The sequence below is a fragment of the Amblyomma americanum genome, chromosome 5 (genome assembly GCF_052857255.1).
Source record: "Amblyomma americanum isolate KBUSLIRL-KWMA chromosome 5, ASM5285725v1, whole genome shotgun sequence".
NCBI lineage: Eukaryota > Metazoa > Arthropoda > Arachnida > Ixodida > Ixodidae > Amblyomma > Amblyomma americanum.
The window spans coordinates 137,467,689-137,489,548 of NC_135501.1; the positions used below are offsets into that span (position 1 = coordinate 137,467,689).

Consider the following 21,860-nt stretch of genomic DNA (forward strand, 5'->3'; position numbering starts at 1 on the left):
TACAAAAATTGGAATACTAACGCCTGGGGCGGGGTCAAAAGACTTGAGGAAAGTACGCACTGTTAGAAGTTGGAAGCGGGAATAGAGGTTGGGGATACGGGCTTCCAGATAAAGGACAGCGTTGGAAGCTGATTTTGGGAGCCCGAGGCATAGCCGTAGGGCACGCCTTTCCAGTAAGGCTAATGGCTGCAGCTTGTAGTTCGCGCTACCAGAGAACAAGGGGCAACCAAATTCCAGAATCGGTCTCATATAAGCCTTATAGAGCAACAGTAGCGTGTCACGACGCATGCCAAACTTTTTATTGCCAACTCGGGTCAAACGGCCCAGTGCACGTTCTCCTTTAATAACATTATTCTTAATATGGTGTCGCCAGTCCAAATTTTGGTCATAAGTAACACCTAGGTATTTAACCGACTCCACCTGCCGAATTGGAGTGGAGCGGTAGGCTAGCGAGATGTACATAGGAGCGTCGGGTGGAAATACCAGCACGCCACATTTGCTGACATTAAGTGATAAATTGATTTGGTCCAACCAGACTTCAAGAGCATTCAGATATGCCTGCAAATACCCGTAGAGCACATGAACATCCTTTGCTGATGCGAAAAAAGCTATATCATCTGCGTATACATAAACTGTAACGTTAGGATGAATGGGGATGTCCCGAACTAATATGTTGAAAAGCAGCGGAGAAAGAACAGAGCCTTGCGGCACACCTCTTGATTGACCATAGGTATTAGAACAAAAAGATCCGTCTGTACAGAAGAAAAATCTATCATTTAGAAATTCCCAAATCCAGGCGTAGAGGTAATGCGGTGGTTGTAGTTGAGCAAGCTTGTTAATGAGGACTGTGTGCTCCACGCTGTCATAGGCCTTCGCAACGTCAAGCGTCACCAAGGCCGAAACTTCTCTGTGGCGCATTCAGAGTCGTATTCGGCTCTCGAGATCCACATGCGCGGACCATATGGAACAACCGCGACGAAAGCCAATCTGTGCGGGGCTGAGGCCGTTAATATGATGAACATGCTTTGTGAGGCGACTGTGTACTACTCTTTCTATTAGCTTTACTAAATTTGAGGTTAAAGCAATCGGCCGAATATTGTCTAATTGAAATCCATTGTCGGCATTTTTTAAAAGTAAAATTATTTTCGCAATTTTCCAACTGTGAGGAATCCAAGAGGTTTCCAATGACGCATTTACAATATCTAGAAGGTGAGTTGGAAAGTCGTGCGCTAAAATCTTTAACATGCCCACAGTAATCCCGTCAGATCCCGGAGCAGCAGAGTGCATCGAGGAAACAATTTGCAGGAGCTCCGACACGTCGACCTCAGGATAGTCCGAGCTGTGCATTGCACATCGTAATCTTCATCAACTTCCATCTGCGGCGCGAACAGATCAGATCAGCTTAACCTCGACCGGAGATTAACGTCGGTTTAATACCGTCGCCAAACGTGCCGACCACTCAGAAAAGCAAACCCATGAGCCAATGAGGTTGAACACATGCAATCGCACGTTTGCTGGGTTTAACTGCGGCAATACCCTATATTTCTTTTAACTAGTAATCGTTACTACGTCACCTGCCTTGCTTAGTAATGACCACGCTTACTACTAACGCTGGATTTGTGGTAGTAAACAATTAGTAGCGAGCTAGTAATTGTCACAGAGAGGTAGTAACGACTGCCTTTTTAATAAGCACTACTTTTTATAAGGAGGCTTTGAAAGCGGCTGTCAATAAAACTGCGGTATGCCGGAATGTTAAAGTACAACACTTCACGGATATCCTCCAGAAATAATTTTTTAATGCCCTTTGCTGAAGCTGAAAGGGAGAGAGAGAGAGAGAGAGAGAGAAATAACATTTAATGCCACCAACGGGATCTGAATCCCGAGCCAATGGCCATGTCGCGAGCCCCAGCCTATGTAACAACGGTGTTCATTTTTAGTTTCCCCGCTTCTCGGTTAGCAACAGCATTTCGAGTGAGTGAGCGAGCGAGTGAGTGAGTGAGTCCGAGACGGGTGAGCTGTCCGAACAGTTACGTACGATGACGTGAGTCCCGTGAGCTTTCGTTCATCGTTTAAGTGTCCAAGCTCGCACCTATAAAAACTACTCCGTACCGCAGCTGAAGCAGCGACTTGGGTCTACCGGACCCGCCGGGATCGCACGGCGACAGCGCGCGAAATTAGACGCAAAGTGTACACACACAGAGCAGCGCTCGCATTCCACTTTCAAAAATTTCACCCTTCTCGCCTTTTTTCACTCACATCTCTTCCTCTCTCTCTCTGCCCCTCTCACAAAAGCAACACGCACCGATGCCTCCTCCTCGCCTCGGCCGATGGGGCCCCACGGCGGTTCTATTTCGGTCACCGGCGAGCCAGGCAGGCCAGCAGGCGCGAACCCGCTCTCACTTCTTTCTTCCTTTTTCTTTCCTTTTCCTCTCATCCTCTTTCCTGGAGATTCATCGGTCGCGTTGCATGCCTGGCCGCGATTTTGGCGCGAGAGGCGCTCGTCTTCCGCGCGCTCTCCCATTCCAGCAGCCGCTGGCCCCTCAATCATTCGCCGCGCGCTGAGCCGGGCCTCATTTCTTTTCTTCCTTCTCTTTTCCTGGAGGATAAATCCTCCCGCTATCTCGCCATCTGTCTATTGGCCCTATAGCGGCGCAGCTACAAAAAGCTTCCGTTTTCTTTCGCAGCGATGGCTGCATCTGGGGGGTTTTCCAGGGCGCACGCTGTGGTATAGTGACAGATTATGTATTAGCAGCATATCTACAACAGAATAAAACTAAAAAAAAGCAGTTAACACCGGGCCACGATCCGCGGCGTACTGTATCACTCCGATAGTCATGCCACAAAAGTAAGCAATCAGCCGTTTAATGTTTGGATTCACTAAACAAGCCAGTTATAAAAATTCTAGAGCTTATGACTTTTTCTCGTGATTGGCTTCTTGTTCAGCCAACAAAGAAAGTGTTAACAACGGACTACTTTTTTGTCGCGGAGGAATTTTGTGCGCCGGTCGTAAATGTGGGCGGAGCTTCACTGCAGACTTAAGTTGCATCCAACTAATGTGGGCTGATGTGAACAGTAATAGAGAAAGTTTGTGTAGCAGCGTAAAACTGTGACGTCGTCACCTCCGGGAAAGGAACTTTCCAACCAAAGAGAATGGAGCACTGAACCATGACACATGAGCCGGTGATCGACATATTATCCTCCCGAGAGTCGGGATGAGAAAATTTGCCTAATATGTTATTGGGTAGCAGAATCGCAGGCGTCGAAGCTGTGTGCAAAAATGTTTGGGCTCGGATAAAGTTGTTTCTCGGCTACATTTAGAAATTATTCCGTCGCGTAGTCAGTGCAGGAAAAGTCACACCTTCCCCTCATTTTCAAGTCCCTTTAATAGGCAAAACCCAAAAGAAAAGAATACAAAGAAAGGTGAGGGAATATCTGCCTGTTGAGGAGCTTTCAGAAAACCGGGAGTTACAATGTGCGTAAGTCGTTTGGTGGCGGTGAGAGAAAAAAAAAAGAAAGGCCGCCACCGTCTGGAAGACGTTGAAGTAACGAGCGTTAGCTGTTTGGTTTACTAGACGAAGAAAGCGAAGAAGCACGCGCCCGTTGTCCAGTTACACCCTCTCCAGATACGTTCCAGACGGAACTTGCTTCGTTTGGGGGGTCAAGGGGGGCCAAGAATTCGGTTTGCAGCGCGATATGGTAACGCTTCAATTAGTAATAGCATGTATACAATGTGCACCTATTATTTAATTGTGATTTTATTTCTATACCACAACCCATAGGGGGGTTTTTTTGCCTACCATATTCGGTACACAACTGTCCCCGGATGGGTGCCCCTAGTTGTCGGAGTATTTATAGCGGAACGAATGTATGCAGTCTGGCTACGTCTGGTTCAGTATCTGATACGGATGCCATGGGACCCAAGATATTGAACCTATTTTTTGAAACACAGCGGAGTGCTTGACGCACGGGTCGGCCCGGTATTGCACTGCCTCCGCGATCGGCCCAGGGCACATTAGCGCGCGTCTAATCTTTATATTTTACTCTCCAATCCTGAACTCTCCTACTTTCGGCACGTGGCAGCGGTAGTGGCTAGGCTTGAGCCAGAGGGCAGGCCCGCGTGCTCTTTCCTTTTCATTTTTCCTGTCGTCGCCAGCATCAGCTAATGTATACACATATAGCGGTCCCGTGACTGGACAGTTTTCCTCCCGTTATAGGATATTTTTTTTTCTTGGGGGGGGGGGGGGGGAGGAGAGGGATGGGAAGGCACAACAAATTTTAATGGTCGCCATCTTGGCGGCCACATAGCTCCACCCCTATCCACCATATTGGGCCGTGACGTCATCAGTGGCCCGCGGCAGGTGGTTGTTTCTACAATGCTATTGTAGATGGCGCTACAAGTCTCAATGAGAGATGTGCTGTTTTCTAATTGCTGCCACAGATGGCGCTGTGATCCCAGGGCGGTAGCAGACCCCACGAAATCACGAAACGTGATGAGTAAGCTAACGCTCTTAAAAACAAAACGAAACCGCATATTAGCAGGCGTAGTGCAACAGCGCAACCAACAACGAAGAGGGGCTTCTAATTTTCCTCTGTACTTCAGAAATTTCGCAATTTTATCCAGACATTCCACACACACACACACACACACACACACACACACACACACACACACACACACACACACACACACACACACACACACACACACACACACACACACACACACACACACACACACACACACACACACACACACACACACACACACACACACACACACACACACACACACACACACACACAAAGGGAACGCAACAAAATTTATTTCAGCCTTATTTTGGAACCCAAATTAATATATCAAGGAGAGCCCTTTGTGCTACAGTGGGTTAGTTAGGCTGATGACGAAGATGATGACGATGATCAAGCTCCTGTAAATGATCGCAGACAAAAATTCAAAATCCTGGTTACAGGATTATATACAGCTACTTCTTAAAGAAAGCACATAGGGGACACTGCGTGAGCTTACAGCAGGGTGCTGAAAAAACTCCTTGCGTTCCCACTGTGGCCAGAGCGGGACTATAAGAGAAAGGCGAGAACGCAACCAATTTTCTAATATTAAGGTTCTACTATTCAAGGTGAGACAACACCCTAAATCCTACCATATTAAGATGCATGGCCCAACAGCACTGAACACAAGGTGACAGGAGGACGAGAGACAGTGCGCAACAGGATTTTGTGGGCTACATACTGCTGCAAACGACAAAAATGCTACAAACAACACAAATACTACAAACGCCACAATACTACAAACGAGAATGCTACAAACGACAGAACAATACAAGACGAGAAGGTCCCACTATACGACAGGTTTGTTTCTTGTTGTAGTTTCCGGTTTCTTTTTCCACAGGGCATTCACATCGTCGGTTTGTCAAGAACGACAGATCAGAAAATCAGGCAGGGTCCACCGTAGCTTTCCAAATGAATGGGTACACCTTCCCGGACCTAACCTCTCTTAGTGGGGGACGGAACGCCGCGTTGTGCAACACTAAAGAAAATCTAGGAAGCGACCACTACGTCACTGAGACAGCGGTACAGTGGGTCCACAGAGGAGAAAACAGAATAAAATAGCAATAATTGAATGGGATATACCTTTAGGGCAATACGAAAGGAAACGAAAGAAAGCGGGATCACAGACAAAGAGAGATTGGCGATAAGACTACGCGAAGATACAAAGGAGGTACAAGGAAATACCTCAAGAGGCGGAAATTTAAGTTGTAGACAACAGGCTCCTACAGCTCTGGGAAAGCAAAGCAGGCCTGGAGAGGAAAATTTAAACAAAGATTGAACAGGACAGCCAGGAGGAAGCTACAAAACGTGTTGCTCCGCTACTTTAGTAAAACGAGCTTTTGGGCAAGTTGGTTACTTTGCTTCCACATAACTGCAGCGTAAAAAAATTTACGAGCACCAAAAGGGGAGAAACACATACGACACGGACAAAAGCTGCACTCACAACTGATTTTATTTCACCAGGAATGGGAAATAAAAAGGTTCCGCCGCGGATGCGCGCGCAGCAAGTACACGTACCTCGATCACAAAAACCAAAAAACCAAAAAAACAAAAAAAACCAAATCCAAAAAACTAAAAACAAAACTTTATCACACCGTGAAACCCATCTTATCGCCTGGCAGAGAAAAGGTCACATTCTGCTTTATACAGATGAACAGAAGTATCGCTTACGCAAAACTCGAAGCTTACCATATAAAGAAAAAGGGCGTTTTTTGCGTAAGCGATACTTCTGTTCATCTGTATAAAGCGGAATGTGACCTTTTCTCTGCCAGGCGATAAGATGGGTTTCACGGTGTGATAAAGTTTTGTTTTTAGTTTTTTGGATTTGTTTTTTTTTGTTTTTTTTTTTGTTTTTGTGATCGAGGTACGTGTACTTGCTGCGCGCACATCCGCGGCGGAACCTTTATATTTCCCATTCCTGGCGAAATAAAATCAGTTGTGAGTGCAGCTTTTGTCCGTGTCGTATGTGGTTCTCCCCTTTTTTGTGCTCGTAATTTTTTTTACGCTGCAGTTATGTGGATGCTCCGCTACCTTATCCCCGCGACTGGTGGCGCCATCTCTGGGAAGAAAAGAGCACCAGTACCCAGCTGCTGCGCGCAGGATACTGGGCAGACTCGGCGGACGCCTTGTCTACGAACGACGGCGCAGCACTTTGCAGCAGGACTCCGCAGTGCTGTGTTCACGTTGAGTTTGCTAATTTAACCAGCGAATGGAATGCTCGCTGTACTACACCATCCCGAGCTATCTTTTGAATCACTGCAATAATTGCAGGAAAAATAGTCACAGGACGGTTACGACTATGCAACGCGAGATTCAGCGATAGCTGTGTAGGCATTTAGTCACGTGACCACTGGTTTAGCGGTCAAGTGATGCACCCCTGCACTGGCAGGCGGCTGTTCCAAGCAGAGCCACCCGTAGGTTGGCCGGCGGCGCAACCGGTGGGTGCCGAGAAAGCCAGGGACGGTCGCCTAACAGCTATCGCTGTAAAATAGTCGCAACGCTGCGCAAATATCTGAGGGACTTTTTTTGTCTTCCTTGGCCCTAAATGGACTAGACAGCTCTGTTTTTCACGGCGCTGCAAACAGCTTGTGAGATGAAGTATATGGGTTAATTTTTTTCACAGAAACAGCCAAACACCACACACGTCTAGGCGCGGGTGGGCCGAGCCCTCACCAGTGCGGAAAACCCACCATCCCCAGGCATGTTGCAGATACCTCTGCCGGGAACCCGAAGTTGCGGTACTGCCGTGCCTTCGAGGCACGATTCCGTTCTCTTAAAGGCACAGTATCCCGATTACCGGTCAAGCAGCGGCACCTTAGGTAAAATTATACGAGAACTGTTCGCACTGGTTATTCGTGGCAATGGAATAGCGCCGCGTTTTGAGCGCAGAAGTAGCAGTTCGAATTTCCTAGCTCAAAATAAGTTTTCTCTCGTATGTTCCTTCTTTTTGTACATGGAATTAATAGAATGTAATCATTTGGAATCTGGCCTATGTGTGAGCTATCTCTCGGGTTAGATTTTTAAGTGCTTTTGAAACAAATTCACAATTCATAAAGCTTCGAGACGAGCTGGGAAGCGGAACCGGAAGTTTGGGCAAGTGCTTTTGTGAGAAAGGAACTGCACGCGCCAGACATTGCGTAAATTTCTTCAACGACACAACAACCACATCTTCAGCCTCTCTCTTCCACGTGTCATCGCCATTACCCCGGGTCGGTACGCAAGGGCTGTATTGCCAGAGGAAGACAGAGAAGAAGGGGGACGGAAGGATGCTCCCGCGGGGAGGCGCCCCTGTTCCCTGCCCGTCTGCTGGAAGGAGGGCCCTGGCCGCAGGGGCCCGCCCGTCCAGCCATGGCCCTGGACGCGGACAGCTTCAACGAGCAGGCCATGGCCCTGTTCAGGGCAGTCCTGGACGCCAGCGCCCCCAAGGAGAACGTGCTCTGCTCTCCGCTGGGCATCGCCACCGCGCTGGCAGCCGCCGAAGGGCCAAGGTATATACCACATACTATATGCGTGTGCGAGCACCTTAGTTCCTGGACCTTTCGCGAACACCACGCGAACGATGGTGCCTACTGTCACTTTCCATCACTTCAGTACGAGCAGATATTAGTTTCACACACATGACAAATAACGCTGCCGCACTATGAGAAAGCGTCTTACGTCAACCATAAAGGCGTAGCTCGAGCAGCTGCAGGTGATGCAGCACCAAGAATTTTGCGCCGCCATACGCCAACGTGCCATCAGTGTTGCATCTATTTATCAGTTTCCAAGTTTTTCAATCGGCTAACGGTCCCCGCGACAGCGGATATTGGGTAAGCTCCTTCTAACGTTGACGCGCTATTCACAGCTCTGAGTCAGCGCCTGATCTTTGCTGCGTCTAAAGCTGCTGAAGTTGCTGAAGTTGCATCTGCTGAAGAGCTGAAGTTGTCACTGGCGACATGAAAATTACTTTGCCCTCTCCCCATTTTCTCACTTCCCCATCAGAGAAGGTGGGTGATACTGTTAGAAAGTGTAATATTGCGTACAGCGATAGTTTATATAAACAACGCTACGTTACTGAAACTCTTCACAAATAATGCACACAAGCAGTAATTGCAAAAAAAAAAAACGAGACTAAATCAGCAGTACGGAAGTCACATTTATCTTACAGAAGTTGAACAACGTATGCAAAGAAAACTAAATTTCCTATATTTACAGAATTTTTTTCTTTGTTTCCACTTAGCGAATTCGCCCAGTATAGTCTCCAACTGTACTCCTGTCCTTGCGACTGTTCGTATGTCTCAATCTTCGGTCTCCGCCATCAACAGCGTTTCCTTTCTCCCAGTGTATACCACTCGGTCTGTCCAGCAGGACAACGATTATCCGTACTGCGCACTACACGTCCTTCACAAGCCTGTTTATTTCTCATAGCATCACCGAGGATGGAAAACTGGCGCCTCTTCTTAGCGCCGCCCCTCAATTTTGTCGTCAGGTCGTTCCTGGACAGATCGTCGCAAGTGAGGCTCAGTCCTTGATTTTCATGGCTGAATATGCGAATACTAATTTCTAACATTTAGTGCTTTGGTGCGCAGAGACAATGAACAGGTGAACCCATTGTTGAATAGAAGAGATGAACAATTATGAACAGATGAACCCTGCGTGCGCCGTGTACCGCAGACCGGGCACCATCAAGGCGGGCCCCCGGCCAGGCGACCTGGAAGGCCTGGCGGAGTGCGTTCAGAGTCTACGGCTCTGCGACGCCGTCCGGATGGGGAACCTGCTGCACGCCAACACCGCTCTCGCCGAGGACTACCTGACGGTCTTCGAGGGTAGCCTCGGGGGAAAGGTACGCACGCGCTTCTCGCCTCATCCACCACAGTGCATGTCCCTCAACGTGTTTGTAGCTGTGTGCTGAGAAACTCGTCGAGGTTGCGCTGCTCTTGTGAAAAGTGTAGCCGTGGGCCTCCTTGCAAGTGCGCTGTTTCCAGTTCAACTTCCTTTGAAGAAGTTTCGGTCAGAGAAAATACTATAAACTACACCCTGCCGTACAACCAAGCCAAACCTAAAATCGATTTGCACATGTATGAAACTGCCACACGGATACCAGAGAGAAAAATAGACATTCAATGTTGAAGTAATTGCCCCCCCCCCCCCCCCCCCCCCTCTAAGTAATACCGACCTTCGTGGACCTTTAGGGGCATTTTATTAACAACAAAAATAGAATAAAAAGTTCGTTACAATACGCCTGAACCTAGCTCGAAAAAGCGAAACTCCCATTTAATCATCGCAAGTGTGAGTCGAATAGAATCTTACTGACACTCGGCTAAATGGGAACTCCGTTTGTTCATTCATTCATTCATTCATTCATTCATTCATTCATTCATTCATTCATTCATTCATTCATTCATTCATTCATTCATTCATTCACTTACACATACTGCTATCCCATGAATAGGGACACTGCGGGAGTGGTACAGAAAGTTTCACATGAAACTAAATTATTAATCCAAAAATTTACACAGAATACAGTACAGTATCAATAGCGTCCCTCATAGCCTGAGCCGCTTAGGGACATTAAACCCCATAACCCGAACTCCAGTACAGTATAAATAAAAAGATACATGGGTAGGTAATTCTCGCACAAAGTGATTAACAGATATCTGACAATGTGCCATCCAAATCGTTCCATAATTCCACTGTGAAAGGAAAAAATGAAAATTTAAAGCAGTCCAAAAACGGCATAAACGGCACGATGTTAAGCGGGTTGGTGCGGCGAGTGACACGCGATGAACTGGCGAAAGAAATCAATATAAGTACGCTTGTTGTGAAGAAGGATAATGCGATCACAGATGCGTCTGTTTTGAAGTGTGTCAACTGATAAGGTGCGGACGAGAACTGTGGGAGAGAAGTGGCGTTAATGACGCTTACATATAAATCGTAGTGCTTTTTTCTGCATATTTTCAAGTTTAGCGACGTCTTTAGCGAAGTGCGGTGACCAGACCGCCGAGGCATACGTATTCAAGCAGAGGCTTTACTAGAGATTTGTACGCCGTCAGCTCACAGTTTTGGTCGCAACTTTTAACGCAAGTTTTAAAAACCCGAATTTCTTGATAGCCTTGACACAAGTTAAATCTACGTGTTTAGACCAATTAAAGTTTGAACAGAACGTTACACCTAGATACCCGAACCCCTTTAGGTTCGTTAGTTGATGTGCGTGGTTAGTATACGAAAAACAAAAAGGATTTTTCTTATTAGTGAATGTCATCGGCACAGTATTGCTAAAATTTATCTCCATCTGCCATGTGTTGCTCCAAGCACAGAATGAAGAAAACATATTTAATTTGAGCTGGTCACATGCATTTTTACATATGAATACAGCACGCAGTCATATGCATATAAACGGATGTTAACAGATGTGTTATCAGTTACCTGGGCGACGTCATTAATGTAAACGAAAAATAAAAGTGGCTCTAGTACTGATCCCTGCGGAACGCCAGATGTTGCAGAGACAGACGTAGATTGAGACTGATTAAACGTGACAAACTGTGATCTTAATCATAAGCAGTCCTTAATCCAGCCTAGTAGTCGGACACCGTGAGTTCCCTTGAAAAAGGCTTGGGCCAAGTTTAGTACTGAGCTTACTATAACAAACCAAATCAAATATTTTTTTGGAGGTCCCTCTCGTGGTCTCTCTCTCTCTCTCTCGAACAGAATCTTCGTCTGCCACGTTAAGCTTCCCATCATGGCCACCTGTGTCGCAAGTGACGTTCCCTGCTGCCCTCGCAGGTTCGACGGACGGACGCGTCATCCCACAGCGCAGCCGCCAGGGACATCAGCGACTCGACCAACAGCTGGGCTTCCGAATTAACGGAAGGTGCCGTGACGAGCGTCTTCGGCACGGAGGACTCGCGACCGGAAGCAGACACCGCCGGGGTCCCGAAATCGGCCGACCAGTCCGCTCAGCGTACACCGTTCGAGCAGAAGACGAGGCCGCTGCCACAACCTCAGGTACACACGTGGCATAGAATTGGCTTCAGCGATCTTCTGCTTAACCATGTCAGGCGCTTTGTACTGCACGAGTGTGTGTACAAAGCGAACTCGCAGTTTTTTCTGAGTGTGTGTGTGTGTGTGTGTGTGTGTGTGTGTGTGTGTGTGTGTGTGTGTGTGTGTGTGTGTGTGTGTGTGTGTGTGTGTGTGTGTGTGTGTGTGTGTGTGTGTGTGTGTGTGTGTGTGTGTGTGTGTGTGTGTGTGTGTGTGTGCGTGTGCGTGCGTGCGTGTGTGTGTGTGTGTGTGTGTGTCAGGTGAATTTAGCATCTTTCATCTCGCGAATAGGATGTTTCTTTTTTTATTAACGCGATAGTGTTAAAGGGCCCGTTCAACAGGAAATCCAGTGTCGGCGTTGTGAGCGAAAAATCACGGGAATGCCACTGGCAGGTGGTGCCCAGACAAGCAACCTCTAGAAGGCAGGTGGGCAACATAGGTCACGTGACCTTGCAGCGTCTTCGCAACCTGGCCACCGGAGAGTGAGCGAACTGCCCAATGTGGCAGGTGGCAGTCACAGTAACAATTGGTCGCTCGGGAAGAGCAACTTTGGCCGCAGAAGGCCCAGCGCTGGGAGCACCTGCAGCCATCGCAGGGCAGTGGCGCATCGCTTAACCGCTGCACCACTGCGCCAGGAGGGGTATATGCGGACCCCCAGGAATCTATGAATGCAAAATAGAGAACGACCAATTCTACACATACGGGGAGTAACACATTACGCATCATAGCCTTAATCAAGGGCTTATGTGCCCCCTCCATTTTTTCATGTATCGAACGCGTAAAATGATATTTCACAAATTAGCTAGCTGGTATAGGCAAGCCGTCCATCGCTTTTATGCACACATATGTTGTCGCCAGGAATAGCATAATTCTATTCCGCACATACAAGAGTTAGGTGTATCTTCGAAACAGAAACTGATTCCTCGGCCCCTCGTGTGTTTACCTGACAAGTCATGGAATTACTTCGTTGCTATTTCGATCAATTAGGGCAATTCGCGCATATCCTTGTAAACACTTAACTGCTGCTGCTTGCTGGAAAGTAACAAATTGTGTTTCTTTAGGCCGTAATATAAAATTTAGACAGTAAAATATTTGTTTCAATGGAAATAAAAAAATGGCGCCGAGGACAAACCGAAATTGGCCTGCATCTATGGATTACCGCACCCTAACGAAAAAGATGTAGGCTAGAGAAAGGAATCGCTAGCAATCAATGCGACTCCTGTGGTAGAGTATGTATGAGCATTGGTCTGGCACGCCGCACCCCCTCTCCACTCTTCTCGCCCCTCGACTTTGATTGGCGACCGCGGTGTCCCTCTCACCACCCGTCGCCTCCTACCTCGCTTCCTCTTTCCTCTCCCTTTCAGCTCCCCCTTAGAGTGGAGAGGGGAATTTTCACCTCTCCAATCTACCTCCTGCCTAGCGAGGCTTCACACGCCAACGCCGGACACTTTCTGCGATAATGGGCGCTCTAATGCTAACGCATTGACAAACAGAAATAAGTATGGGTATACCGCCGCGACTGCCAGTTTTCGCAAGCAGACTACGGTGACGTCATGAAAGTTTCTTGTTCGCGGATCTCTGAGGCTAGCCTACACGTACGGTGACTCCCAAACGGTGATCACGTAGTTTTCTTCGTCCTTGACGTCACGAGATTGAATCGAGCGGAGGAGAAAAAGTTCAATTTTTTGCAATTCAATTTTCTTCAACAATAAATTCGAATTTTTCTGGCGGACAAACATGAAGGTATCCAGAAACGGCCGTGTAATGAAGTTTTACTGGGAACGAAAATTTCTGAAGCTGTTTTTTTTTTTCAGTGTCCATTTAAAGCGACTTCTGACGCTCCTCAGAAACAGCTCAACATCTGTTTCCATTATTAATAATTTGCTAGCCATGAGCATATCCGTTCGCTGTCGCGGCGCGCTATTGATGTAAGGATAAAACCAGTTTTGAACCTAGTATAAAGCAGATATCTGTGTGCTACGCGCTTGCGAAAGCTTCAACAAGAACATATCAGCAGTGAAGTCTAGAAAAACTCAATTCTTAGTCCCTAACTAATCTCCCGAAAGCCATACCCTAGTTTCGTAATTACGTGTGAAGTCGTGCTTAGCGTAGATCAAGGAACACACATGTTTAGGACATTCCAGCTAAAATCCTTACGAGGAAACGAGCTTGAGCAAGGCACGTGATCAAGGCAACCAATAACCAATGACGTACTTCTTGAGCAACAGAGACGACTTAAAAGAATATGTTGCAGTGGACGGCAGAGTAATAAGGTTGAAAGTAAGGTTTAATCAAAGGAGGTTTAATGATTATTAGATAGTTTTCAGGGATACAGGTGTCTGCCAGTGATGTTGGAATCGGAGACCAACTGGAGAGGCCCATGCATCCTCCAGTGCAGTTAGTTGTTGATCCAGCCAATATGGTTCGGTTTAGTTTGGTTCGGCTTATGAGGGTCTAGCGTCTCAAAGTTACTCAGGCTATGAGGGACGCCGTAGCGAAGGGCTCCGGAAATCTCGACCACCCGGGGTTCTTTAACGTGCACTGACATGCCACAATACACAAATTCGCCTCCATAGGACTTCGGCCGCCGCGGCCCGGATCGAACTCGTGTCTTTCTGGTCAGCAGCCGAGCACCATAACCACTGAGCCACCGGGGCGGCCCCAGCTAATCTCAATGGCTCCAACAACACAGGGCACGACGAGCCTGGCGGCCATAGTCTCGAGGTTAGATCTGCGGGGGATATCCGAGTGGCTGCAGCGTATTAATAGACCACGGAGATCAAAAAGAACCTCCACCCAGGGCTCGTGCCTGGTGAACGTGGTGTACCTGCACAGCCGCTGGGAGGAGGCGTTCCGTCGGGCGGGCGAGCAGCCCTTCTACGCGGAGCCCGACCGGGGCATCCTGGTGCCCATGATGACGCAGACGAGCAACGAGCTGCCCTACCTGCGCGAGCCGCGCTTCGCCTGTGTCCGCCTGCCCTACGACTGCCCGGCCTCGCAGATGGCCCTCTTCCTGCCCGCCCTGCGCCAGGGGGGACTGGAGAAGGACGTGCTGCCGGCGCTGGCCCGTTGGGCGGACGTGCGCGCAGTCCTGGACAGGCTCGCCTGGACCACCGACGTCACCGTCACCCTGCCCAAGGTGGGCGGCACTCTCGGCGCGCTTAATACTAAGCCATAAAATAAACGTGACACGAGGGTTATAGTCACTGTGCGCTGCCACAGATCTTAGTCCCTCAGAGGGAACAATTTCCTGCGCAGTAACACTCGTCTTTTGCAGCTTTTTCGGCGCTTGTTCGGCTGCATAAGACGTATAATATTGCTGACAAATGTCACAGTTTATTCCGTCACGTCCTCCTCGTTATGAAACGGCACAGTATGTGGCAACCGGAAACTCGCGCGCTCTCTAGAAGATGCCCTGTGTTGTGACGTCACATCGATGGCTATTGACACAGCTGGTCCTCCAAATGGGCATCTTAACGGAGTAAGGAAACGGAGAGAGGTAGGGCAAGCGAAGGTGGCTGCAGGCGACGTGCACAGCGGTCTCGGTGCCTGCGCACCCGAGCTACTAATTAGTAAACACGCCCATAACCTGTTTGTTCTCTGTTCTCGCTCTTAAAAAATTACAGGTTTGCACTTACGTCTGCTTCTGAGTGGAAATGCGAAAGCCTTTCCCTTTCTTCTTTTTCTCCCTACATTTTTCCTTTTTAAAATTTTAATTAATTTATATTTTTGCTTTCTTTGTTTTCTTTTCATTCATTTTATTTTATTTCTTCTTATTTCTTACTTTTTATTTTATTCTTTTTTATTCACATACAAGTTTTATGAACTGTTGCTTAACCAACTATTACATTTTATTTTATAACTTAGGATTGACAGTTCGTGCGGACAACTTCCGTCCACAACCTCAGTCTACGACTCTCGTCCGCGCCAATCCTGAGCCACGAAAGGCTTACACCTTAAAATTCGCGGGTGTGCCTCATAGCCAGGGCAACATATTCTCTACGGTGTAGTGGCAGTGGCGACGACCAAGCCGACGTGCTTGCCGAGACGAAGGTATATCACAAAACCGTTCGGTGCCTGTGCACTCCGGCTTAGTAAAAACTACCGTAAACTGTCGCCACAATCTGCTTGTAAGCGAGCAAAGTATAATACGCAAGTGAGAATACGCGCCGCGAGTGATTCTATATATATATATAAACAGTTGGAGCGCAGCGGCAAGGTGCATCGAGCGCCGGTATACCCGCGGCTCGACACGCATCTCTCCCTGCAGTACGCCCGCTAGTATAGCCCGCTCCAAATGGTGTTTGCCCTCCGTAAGAGACAAGCAGTGTTCTCATTATTGAAATGTTACGGGTGTGCTTCATATATCTACAGCAAAGTAAATATTCTCTACGGTGGCGATGAACAAGACGACGCGCTTGTTGAGGCGAAGACAGATCTCGGAGGAGAAGCAACATGGAAAACCGGAAACGGCTTGTGTGGGTCTGAATGGCTAATCACGGGGGACTTCCGGGCGACGAGGCAAGCGACACGGGCAAAACGTTTCGCGCGACAGCGCCGCTCGTCGCTTGTCGCCTTCGCTGTCGCGTGAGTTTTCGCGTACATGGAGTTCAGCCTTCAATCAAATTGATAGCCCCAAATTTTAGCTTTTTTTTTCTTTTAATGCTCGGTACAAGCTTTGATGGGAAAGCTATTAAGTTGATTTGGATTATCCACGCTACCGTCACGAAATGCCCATCGTTGGGCTTGTACGTCACCTGCAATGGGCGACGGCACGAGTACACCATATGATGAAAACACGTGGTGTCCCCACCCCAGCGTCAGAAACTGCGGTCTGTTGATGACACACTGCACTGTTCCGCATTCCGCTGATAACGCGAAGGTGATAAGCGCCGTAGCGGGGATATGGTGCGTAAGGCTGTGTACACAAGCGCTTTCCGGGAAACAGATTGCGGATGTTGAGTCACGCGACCAGGACCGGTCCAGGTTAAAACCATTCCGACGCCACTCAAGAAAAAAAAAAAGCCGACGCTGAGGCAGCGATCGAATATCAAGCGTTAACACACCTAACATAGGTAGCCGGTTCGAATCCCTGCCGCGAGCAAGTTTATGCTGCACGAAACGCGAAATCGTATGCCACCACCCCGAACACTCGGTGACATATTGTTGAGCCGCAGTGTTCATATGAAGATTCTTGAAGACGAAGAATTGGGTGTGCACAGGTCACCGGTACGAATACCTGTCGCAAGGTAGGCTCTAACTTAACTAGTAAGCATATGCTGCACGAAACGAATTGTACGACTCCATCCCTGCAGAACATTCTGCGGCAAACGGTTTTACACGAATGTCGGGACCAAGTAGCCCGACTTCGACGCCTGCCAGACAGGGATATTTTTACCGGATTGACATAGTTTCGTTTCGAGTTGCGGTGCTGGGTCATCACGCTGCCGCCCATTATTTTATTTCATTATGTAACCATCTTGGTTACCACGGCAACCACTTGGGGGCCGCCATCTCGGATTCTGTCCGTGGAATCAGCATAACTCGGAGGCTCGAATCGCGACCAGTAGAGCTAACGCCCTAAAAAAAAAGTGACGTGAAATTTTCCAGATCAAAGCTTCTTCACGGTGGGTGTGTGACTAACAAAAACATCCTTCTGTGTCCGCTCTACATGTATACAATAATCTGTCACGCGTTAGGGAAGTTTGGGGCGACACACACACACACGTATATATATATATATATATATATATATATATATATATATATATATATATATATATATATATATATATATATATATATATATATATATATATATATATATATATATATATATATTAAACCGATTGATTGGCACTACAAATAAAAAAAAATTAAAAACATTCCCCTATGCCCCTTGGTTTCCGTGACTGTTGGCTTCCTTAATATGTTTGTCAAACGAGCCCCTCATTTTTCCTTTACCTTGTCTGCTAATAGCTTAACGGGGGTCTCGGTTCTGGCAGTCTTGTTGCCATATGTAGCATAAGAGGGCTCTCGCACAGTTTCCGCCCTCGCCGTTAGATGATGTTCTACGTCACACTCGCGGTATAACAGGACGTGCTACGTCCACCGCTAAGGTCGAGGATGGCGCTGGTGAACACTCTCAAGGTTCGCTTAGACGCAGTAAACATAAATACCCATGAAAGCAGCAGATTGGACAGCCGTCGCCGTAGCTCAGTTGGTAAGAGCACCGGACGCGATATTCGGAGGTCGTGGGTTGGGATCCCACCGGCGGCATGGTTGTTTTTTCTGCTGCTTTATAAGTAATTTTCTTTAAACCGATTGATTGGCACTACAAATAAAAAAAAATTAAAAACATTCCCCTATGCCCCTTGGTTTCCGTGACTGTTGGCTTCCTTAATATATATATATATATATATATATATATATATATATATATATATATATATATATATATATATATATATATATATATATATATATATATATGGCTCCATTGTTTCGTATATTTTGAACGACTGCACAATTAAAGAAGTTAGAGCTCATCTTAATCTGTCCGACTAAGAAATGAAAGGCGATGGGCAATACCACGACTGATCGCTCTGCACCACTGCGACAAAGAGGGACAAAAAGGAAAGGAACTGACCGCCGGAAATGTATACTAACGAAACGGAAAAAACGTTTAGGCACTTTCATTTTGTCCACTATTAGTAATGATTCGTTACGCGGAAAACAAAAGGCTACCTGCTAGAAACTAATTCGTTAGAAAATTTTCCCTTCGCTGGTAGCATGCAACTGCCAAGCAACGTCTGTCCTCGCAGGTCATGCTCGAGTCCCCGACCATCGACGTGCGCAAGTCCCTCAAAAGCGTCAACCGGAAGCGTCCGCCGGCTCCTAACGAAGCCAGTCCAGGGTCGGAGTCGAAACCGCTCGGTGCCGACAACCAAGCCACCAACAAGGGCGCGGACAAGCCAAACCAGACGGCCGGCACGGAAACGCGCGCCACGCCAAGCACCACCACCGTCGGGTCCAGCGACGTCAGCAAGGCCTTCAGCTACGCGGACGACCTCTGGGTGGACGGCCTGTTCCACAAGGCGACCCTGGACCTGACCACGCGCGGCGGCAGGTCGCCCCCGGGTTTCTCGACGCTTCTCTCGCTGTGCTCGACCATTCCGGCCAACGAGCCCGTGCGCTTCACGGTCGACAGGCCCTTCATGTTCGTCGTGCTCAAGGAGGACCTCTTGCTCATGGTCGGCCTCGTCAGGAACGTCGCGCCCAAGGCGAAAGACGACGACCTCCAGAGGTACTTCTTGTGACGCCCTCTGACGTGACCCCTGTCTGGGCGGACCCCAACTGACGTGACCCTATCTGACCGGTCTCCATATGACGTGACCCCATCAGACGTGACCCAACATGACGGGATCCCACCTGACGTGACCCCACCAAACGTGACATCACCTGATGTGACCCCACCCTATCTGACCCTATGTGACGGGATACTATCTGGCGGGACGCCATCTGACGTGGACATGATGCCAAAGTGTCGTCTCTATAACCTGATGATGGAGGTGGCCCGGGTCCTCAACAAATTCCCCACGGGGTGATAGCGATATAGGTGTAAGGCAACTGTATATGTTAATATTTCATAAAGATTACGAGGTGAGCGACGGTATACGCAGTTTCGGCAGATAAGATGGCCAAAGAAATTCGCGTGATAACTAGCAGGTTTCTGATTGCAAAGTGATGACGGACGCGTCATTCATGACGTGGAAGCCGGCAAATTATAGATGCGGACCCAAGCGCTACACGGCAACAGAGAACGATGGAAAGCGTTACTAATGCACGGTGATCGCTATAGCGACAACGCGTACAAATGCGCAACCACATGGAGCGGTAAATGCCAAGTAAAAGCAATGCATCTGCTCTTGTCACATAATAAGTTAAGTCGTTAAGCTCGTCGAAAAAATGAGCTCCACAGGACAATGGCCTGTTGCCGAGGCGCGGCCTGACTAGTCGACGACAGACTACAGGCGCGGCCCCATCATACAAATCGTATACGTAGCCTGCAGTAACCCGGGTTACACAGCTGAACTTCGTTATAACGAAGTTCAGCTGTGCATCCCCCCCCCCCCCCCTCGGCGATTACTTCGTTCGCCCGTGTTGACCGAGCTTCCAGGGGGAATCGTCATTCCTTCGTTATGTCCAATATTTAATTAAAAACAGTTTCGTTATAACGAGGCTGGACTATATATATTCGGAATTCTTGGATTTCAAGCGATTAAATGTTGTACAATTTGGGACAGAGAAAAGCATAAACGCTTTCTGAATTCGTGGATTTCAAGCGATTAAATGTTGTACAATTTGGGACAGAGAAAAGCATAAACGCTTTCCTGATAGAATATTCGTCGAAAAAGACGACATGCTCATTCAACGCGATCCGTTTCAACACGGGCTTCGCAAAGTCTTAAGAGCAACTACATATTTTGTGACAGACATGTGAAAATTTTTAGAGAACCGTGATAATGTTGAGGGGCCACTCTGCACGCCTGTGTGTAATACGACAAAAAAAAAATAAGCGGAATCATCGACAGCCGATATCACCACTCCACCGGAGAGCGCAATTACTCGGGCGCCAAACTTCTTTACCGTTTTTTTACTCGCTATAAGGTGACATCCCCGAAGGACCCCTGCCCACTTGTAACACTACTTCAGTTCGTTGAAAGCGGTATAGATATATAGTTGAAGTAACGTTAGTGGTACGAGACTTTATTCGGGCACAACACTTGGGCGCCTAAGACGTCGGCGGCCTGCTGCACGAGCAGGCGCTGTTCGTCTTCACCTTCAGCTCCAAGCCAGTCCAGCCAGGTCCCGACACAGTGTGGGAGAGGATGGTAAAGAAACCCTATTGAAAAGCAATCGGCCAGGAGAATAAACAGTGGGAAAGGTTGGCATGAGGGGCAGGGTATAGTTGGGACATGAAGGATCGCGATAAAGCCGTGCAGGTGTGACAAGTGTGCTGAGTTGTATCTGTTGAAGGATGTGAGACTCCATGTAGAGTCAGTGTTACCTACAGATGATTACATCCCGTGCGTAGGATTGGAAGCACGGTAATGAAAAGGTACAAAAATTATCCGCAATCAGCGATAGGCAATTTAGTATATGTACTAAAGTGCGCGGCATATATCAAGTGACAATATACAATTAACATTAGTAATTCAGGCAATAGGGTAGCAATACCGAGAGGTGATAATGTAGCTGTATAGTTTTAACTGAGCGAGATAAATTAACAAGTATTAAACTAATTAAAACATTACGGTATTATCAACAAAAGAAGCAATAATCATAAAACGTGGTATCGAAGATTTTTAATTGTTGTCAGTGTAGGAGGTAATTGCGGTGAATAAATGTTATCTGTATGCTAAATACTTTCCGGCGTCGACATAAATTAACAACCGAACTGGAGTACTGTTTATGCAAGTACTCCGTTTTTCCTTCAGAAATGATAAATATCGAAATGTAATAAAAATGACGACGAATGTATCATAGCTATAATACTGGCACTGTACTGATACTGCACTGTATGTGCGTGCAATCGTATGCGCATCTTAATGATTATGCACATGTTGCTTTTTATTGCAATGCACATCATCATCAGCCTGACTACACCGACTGCAGGGCAAATGCCCCTCCCATGTTTCTACAATTAACCCTGTCCTTTGCCAGCTGCATTCACCCTTTGCCTGCAAACTTTTTAATCTCATCCGCCCACCTAACCTTCTGCCGCCCCCTACTACGCTTGCCTTCTCTTGGAATCCACTCCGTTACCCTTAAGGACCAGCGGTTATCTTGCCTTCGCATCACATGCCCTGCCCAAGCCCATTTCTTCCTCTTGATTTGGACTAGGATGTCATTAACCCGCGTTTGTTCCCTCACCCACTCTGCCCGCTTACGGTCTCTTAATGTTACACCTATCATTTTTCTTTCCATAGTGCACATATGTGCGTTTTTTTAGTTACCTTTCTGTATTCGTTCTGTAAATTAGAACAACCCCCTTAAAAGCGTTTTTTCTTCAGTCTTCCAACGCACGAAGTGTAGTAATCAATACGAGGTCAGATTTGTAACTCCTTTCATGGGCACTTACGAGTGAAGTGTAGCATCATAAATATAAATATTGATTAGTGCATTAGACAACCCAGATAGCGCTCATTAAGGCAATTAACGCTGTAAGCTGGCAATAATTATTTACACCCTAACTGTTATGGAGAGGTGTTTAT

General features: G+C 47.5%; 2 protein-coding genes across 2 annotated transcripts in view; one reads left to right on the forward strand and one right to left on the reverse strand.

Moving 5' to 3' along the window:
* LOC144132753 (uncharacterized) overlaps positions 1-21,860 on the reverse strand; it is a 344,373-nt gene that overhangs the window by 168,482 nt on the left and 154,031 nt on the right. The window lies entirely within an intron of this gene.
* LOC144135073 (uncharacterized) lies at positions 7,832-19,475 on the forward strand. The gene is made up of 5 exons (XM_077667831.1): positions 7,832-8,054; positions 9,220-9,388; positions 11,329-11,550; positions 14,384-14,722; positions 18,408-19,475. Exons 1-5 carry the CDS (start codon positions 7,915-7,917, stop codon positions 18,900-18,902), a joined length of 1,365 nt encoding a protein of 454 aa, XP_077523957.1. The 5' UTR covers positions 7,832-7,914; the 3' UTR covers positions 18,903-19,475.